The following is a 5,625-nucleotide window of genomic DNA, read 5'->3' as shown; positions in this document are numbered from 1 at the left end:
TAACAATTTTATGAGGACATACGAACCGCTTCAGATCGAGTGTTCTTCAGTATTCGATAAGAATACAGAAAAACAAATGCCTCCCCTTTTCAAAGGAAAGTCCCGACCTCCTAAAAAAATGTTTACTTACAAACATGAAATTTCGAACATATCAAAGGTACCGCCGTTAATACCATGCTCAAATGCCGCAAGCACAACACAGAAGAGGCGAAAACTTTACGATCCTGACGACTTATCCTACCTCACAGATCTAATCTCAAATGATAATTAGGTTAGAATTCTCTGTAACAACGTTGCTGCATTAAAATTAATAAATGTTAATTATATTCTTTTTTATGAAAGTTTCTCTAGTCGCCCTCTGGCGGATTTTTCATGAAACTCAATTTCTATGATTAATATGTCAATCTATGGTTGCAAAAGCACAGAGATGAGTATACATTCTATGGACTTAAACGATCACAGATTCGTTTGGTTTTATGAAGGGAAGGGCATAGAAATATATGCAGGAGAATGAGTAAATTTTCATATTAGATTTATTACGTATATATGAAGGATAGAATGATCAAAAAAATCACTATGAATATAATACTGAAGCACATTACTCTCATCTGAAAAGAGAAAAATGTTAATAAGTTACAGTTTGAAAGGTTTTTCCGCAAACCTTGAGAGCTTTACGTTTCTTTTTTTCAGCCTCTCTTAAAATGTTGGGTGTTTGGTATACATATTCTACAGCTTTTTGAGTCTGGTATTCCACTACATCAATCAGTTCTTGCTGGAAAATTTTAGATAGATAAAAAGTTGGTAAAAATTTTTACTGAAATTACCTGTTCCTCTACCAAAATGGACATTTGTACGAAGAGATCCTTCACTTCTGTTATTAAATGTTCGATTTTCAACAGTTGCTCATTGAGTTCTTCAGCTTCTGACAGGAGGCGTTTGGCCTCAGCGGTTTCTAGAAGAATCTGAAAATAAAGATCAATTTCTATGAACTCCACAGAACAAAATTTGTTTTTTTTTGTAGCTCCTATACTTTTTGTAAGTATGTTGACCTACATTTTCATTGAAGATTTGTTGACTTCCGCTCAATATTTCTGAGAATTCTTCCTCAGAAACTTGGATTCCTTTCACCCTCAACTGTGCTTTGTAATTGTTGATTCTACGGTTTCTGAAAATTTCCATTTGTTCGTTATTTTTGTTCAGGCATTCTTTAAATCTTATTTTTAATGTGTTGTATTGGACCATTTCAATTCTACCCACTGTGCATGTTTGATTTCTGGTTTTCACTTGATCCTCCAAGTTTTTCAACATATAATTGAGACGATGTGTTAGTTTGCCGGTTTCTTGAAATATTTCTGCAAGTTTGTCGCTCAAGTCTGCAAGATTCATATTTTATTACATAGGTCTTGAGTTTTTGACAATTTTTGATTGCACATTCCCCAAAAATTCTGTAATTTTCGTGAAGTTGGTGTTTTTTTTTTACGTTTCGAATTATTTCGTTTATAGTTTCTTCTTAGATAAGAATAACTACTTCAATTTTGAATTTTAGAAAGTGTAGAATATAAAAATCTTTCGATTAAAAAACCATTGGAATAAGTTTGGAGCTCTTGTTGGCTTACGTTTAAAATGTACTCAGAAAATTCAGATTCCGAATTATTTCTTATAACAGCTGTATAGCAAAGCGGTCATTTATCCAGTTACTAACCCTACCCAACTGTGCTTAGCTCCAAAATCAAAAAAATGTATTATTGAAATTTAATAAATGTGCGAACCTTTTTCTTGGTATGGAGATTCTGATATTTGCCTCATGTAACGTCTACACACTTCAATGTTTCCATTGATCCGAACAATTCCTTCTCCAATCTGTTCTGCCAATTGGAAGACATCTTTCAGTCTATTTTCTTCTAACTGTATACTGGTATCCTATTCAAAAATCAAAGAAAACCTATATTAGACTATTATTATTATATTTTAGTTGTTATCCTACCCTTGATCTGTAATTGCTTCCCAATTGTCCCGTTTTCTGAAACAATAAACGATAAATTCGTGTTTTTTTTCTACTTTATCGAGATGCACACCTTTTTGAGTTCCTCTAACCTATCTCTAACCATCTTTCAACAGTTAAATGTGTCCGTAATGTTTTTTATCGACGAGGTGAATGGTTTATTTATGTTTTATCAGTTTACATTGACTGTTTATCCTCATGACTCAGTTTGTCCTTATCTTTCATTAAATCTACATACATTTTATATACGTACCTATACGTTGGAGTAATTCAATTATTGCTAGGTCGGCTAATAACACTTGGAGTGAAGTGGCATTTCATCATTTCGGTTTATAGTTTCCAATAAAAAACTTTTGAATCGTTTGAGGAAGTAGAATTGATTAGAAAACTGGATGGGGAACTTGATTTTGTGATTATAGACTCCTTCCCAAAAGATTGAGCCAACCTATCTTCAAAGAAATCTACCGCAGCAAGATGAAGCTTTTTGTGACAACTTTTGGGATAAAAACAATTTTTGACCAACGATCTCAGAATTTTCGTTGTCAAAATGCAATTCAGACCTTTCCCAACAACTTTGGTTAAAAGTCGGTCTGCCTGTTTGTCTGTGAATCCTTGGATCAGGTTCAAATTCTACAATTCATATTTGATTTCATATTTTCCGAAACAGTCTAATTGAGAACTCCCCGGCCTACCATAGTAAAATACATTTTTTGATCAAATTCGATTTTATTTTTCAACATAGTTGCCTTCGAGGTCGATACAGCGATTATAGCGATCTTCCAACTTTTCGATACCATTTTTGTAGTACGATTTGTCCTTCGCTTCAAAATAGGCCTCAGTTTCGGCGATTACTTCTTCATTGGCGCTAAATTTCTTTCCATCGAGCATTTTTTTGAGGTCTAAGAACAGGAAAAGGTCGCTGGGTCCAGATCTGGCGAATAAGGTGGATGCGGAAGCAATTCGAAGTCCAATTCATGCAATTTTGCCATTATTTTTATTGATTTATGATACAGCGCATTGTCTTGATGAAACAGCACTATTTTTTTTCTTCAAATGGGGCCGTTTTTAACGATTTCATCCTTTGAACGATCCATCAATAACGCTGTTGATGGTCTGGCCCTTTTGAAGGTAATCAATGAATATTATACCTTGCGCATCCCAGAATACTGATGCCATAACCTTGCCAGCTGACTGTTGTGTTTTTCCTCTCTTTGGATTCGGTTCATCGTGTGCAGTCTACTCAGCTGAATGTCGATGGACTCCGGAGTGAAATGATGGAACCATGTTAAATCCATTGTCACATATCAGGTTTATTGCACATAAACAGTTTCAAACACTGCTCAGAATCATTAACACGTTGTTGCTTTTGATCGATTGTGAGCTCGCGCGGTACACATTTTGCACACAGCTTTCTTATGTACAAATATTCGTAAATGATATGATGTACATGTTCAGATGATATCTTCACAATGTCTGCTATCTCGATCAACTTCACTTCACGGTCATTCAAAATTATTTTGTGAACTTTTTTGATTTTTTCGTCGGTGACAACCTCTTTTGGGCGTCCACTGCGTTCGCCGTCTTCGGTGCTCATTTCACCACGTTTAAACTTAGCATACCAATCAATGATGGTTGATTTTCCTGGTGCAGACCCCAGAAACTCTTCATCAAGCCAAGATTTTGCTTCAACTGTATTTTTTCCCTTCAAAAAGCAATATTTTATCAGCACACGAAATTTTTTCTTCATCTTTTTTTAAATAACAAAAGTAGCTACACTCACAACGCAATATCTCACAAACTAATGGTCGGACTGTTGTCAAATTTTGACACGTATCGTTTGAAGGTTGGTACTAACTAAAAATCATATAGATTTAATACTAGCACTGCCATCTGTGCATCAGACCGGGGACTTTTCAATTGGCCTAATATTGCCTTTTATGTTTCTGGAGGTGGTTGCCACCTCTCTTAAGGGGATGCTCGTAGTCCCACGAATTTGCAATCACATCATGTTCTTCTTCAAAAGAAAATGGATTAAGACAGGTCAATTTTTATTTTCGACGTTTTCCGGAAAAAACCCATATTGGACTGTTTTACGTGAGTCACCCTGATATTGTCTGATATTGTTAACGTTCTTATAATCTGGAAAGGTGAACATTATATCACGAAAATGTGAATTTATCAAGGAATAATCATTGTGCAAATTTAACAACCAATTTTCGAAACCTACACAGTCCAAAACGTAAATTGACGTGAAAATTTCGGGAGGGGGGTATAAAAAATTCCATCGAAACAATTAAAACTTTCATTTTTCCAACAAACTATCAATTTTTCCATCATCCCAGATTCGATATCGACCGAAATTGGAAAATTGGCCAGAAAATTCGAGTGCTTGGTCAATTTTCTATCGGCCTCGTTGTCAAGGGCGTAGATCTCTTTTTTTCTTGGGGGGGTAATCGAAAAAAATTTTTTTGACGACATTGTTTACTTATACCTTTAATGCGAGGGAAAGAGGTTTGATAATGATTAAAATTAAATGGCCCATTAACATGTGCCCGCAAACGCTTTGTTTTCGAGATACAGGGTGTTTCTTGTAGCCTTACTTTTTTGTGATGCTTAACCAGATTATCTAATCTTTATTTATCTTCGCTACAGAGTTGGTAAATATCTTATGAAGGGAAGATGCTACTAGAGAAAAACTTGAACTTTAACACCTGTATCTCAAAAACAAAGCGTTTGCGGACACATATTATAGAACTTTTTTTTCTTGAAATGATCCGAAGAAACTGTCATTTTCATTTGAACCTCCAATTTGAACACCTGTAGATATAGTCAATTCAAAACTGATATCTTCACAAATAAATGGCAATTTGAATGAAACACAATAAATTTTACAACACAGCGCAGATAATTTTTCGATGCGAATTACTCAGTTCAGTTCTTTGGTAACTACATATTGAAATTTTGTGATGAGAATGATACAAAAAACGAATACAACGGGTAAGTGTATACCGATGACGAAAGCAAAAATCACAGATGTGAAATAAAGGGCCTAACCGAGAAGGCGGATAGATAAAGGAAAATAATAAACCTCGGACAAAGACGTGACTGAATTGCACGCCACTGGTGTTCCCCGAAAATCGAAAATATCTTCATAAAATAGCCCTTAGGGAGTAGGGTAGGCATGCAACATTTCGTTTGAATTTAAGCTATTTCATGGAAGCTATTGCATAAAAATGATTTTTTTTGTGAACTTCAACCCCCTGTATCTCTCTTAGGGATCGAGATAGAGGTATATAATATTCATTTTTCCGAATCAGGACAACATTAAATTTTTAACGATTAAAACTGATACACTGAAAATCTTGGATGGGGTAATTACCCCCAGTACCCCCCTTTTCTACGCCCTTGCTCGTTGTCGGATTCGATTTTCCGGCAAATCAATAACAATCAGAGACCGAGACCCAACTGAAAATTGAATAAATTCATCGATATTATTCGATAGGTGGTCAGTGCGTTGGAAAAATGGCAATTAATTTTCTGATCATTTTTATTGGGCATTAAAACACCCACTGGAGTTGGCGCGATAAAGGAAAACTGTCCTTTTCGAGGAGTTTCTCGAGATC

The 5,625-nt window shown here is 35.2% G+C and overlaps 2 protein-coding genes across 3 annotated transcripts in view; one reads left to right on the top strand and one right to left on the bottom strand.

Moving 5' to 3' along the window:
• The window catches only part of LOC123680636 (synaptonemal complex protein 1-like), a 1,400-nt gene extending 974 nt beyond the window's left edge, over positions 1 to 426 (top strand). Inside the window, exon 5 of the mRNA XM_045618623.1 lies at positions 1 to 426. This exon is cut by the window's left edge and continues 131 nt beyond it. Coding sequence (XP_045474579.1) covers positions 1 to 271 — 271 coding nt within the window. The 3' untranslated portion in view covers positions 272 to 426.
• Positions 427 to 519: 93 nt separating this feature from the next.
• LOC123680637 (syntaxin-1A-like) lies at positions 520 to 2,667 on the bottom strand. 2 transcript variants are annotated; one of them, XM_045618626.1, is made up of 7 exons: positions 2,076 to 2,667; positions 1,985 to 2,020; positions 1,770 to 1,920; positions 1,054 to 1,373; positions 825 to 962; positions 676 to 772; positions 520 to 608 (listed from the first exon to the last, which is right to left on the bottom strand). In XM_045618626.1, the coding sequence occupies exons 1-7, from the start codon at positions 2,106 to 2,108 to the stop codon at positions 523 to 525; spliced, it is 861 nt and encodes a 286-aa protein (XP_045474582.1). In that variant the 5' UTR covers positions 2,109 to 2,667; the 3' UTR covers positions 520 to 522. The 2 variants fall into 2 exon arrangements, with proteins under 2 accessions (XP_045474582.1, XP_045474580.1); XM_045618624.1 differs by having other exon boundaries at positions 662 to 772; positions 2,076 to 2,665.
• Positions 2,668 to 5,625: the final 2,958 nt, after the last annotated feature.

The sequence above is a fragment of the Harmonia axyridis genome, chromosome 5, assembly GCF_914767665.1.
Source record: "Harmonia axyridis chromosome 5, icHarAxyr1.1, whole genome shotgun sequence".
NCBI classification, from domain to species: domain Eukaryota; kingdom Metazoa; phylum Arthropoda; class Insecta; order Coleoptera; family Coccinellidae; genus Harmonia; species Harmonia axyridis.
This window is presented reverse-complemented; position numbering and strand designations above follow the sequence as displayed.

Bases quoted from the DNA above. Each gene is read 5' to 3' on its own strand.
- LOC123680637 (XM_045618626.1), bottom strand. From the start codon at position 2,108: ATGGTTAGAGATAGGTTAGAGGAACTCAAAAAG. The intron at 2,021-2,075 runs GTGTGCATCTCG...TTATTGTTTCAG, and splicing joins GGTTAGAGGAACTCAAAAAG to AAAACGGGACAATTGGGAAG. The intron at 1,921-1,984 runs GTAGGATAACAA...ATTTTTGAATAG, and splicing joins GAAGCAATTACAGATCAAGG to GATACCAGTATACAGTTAGA.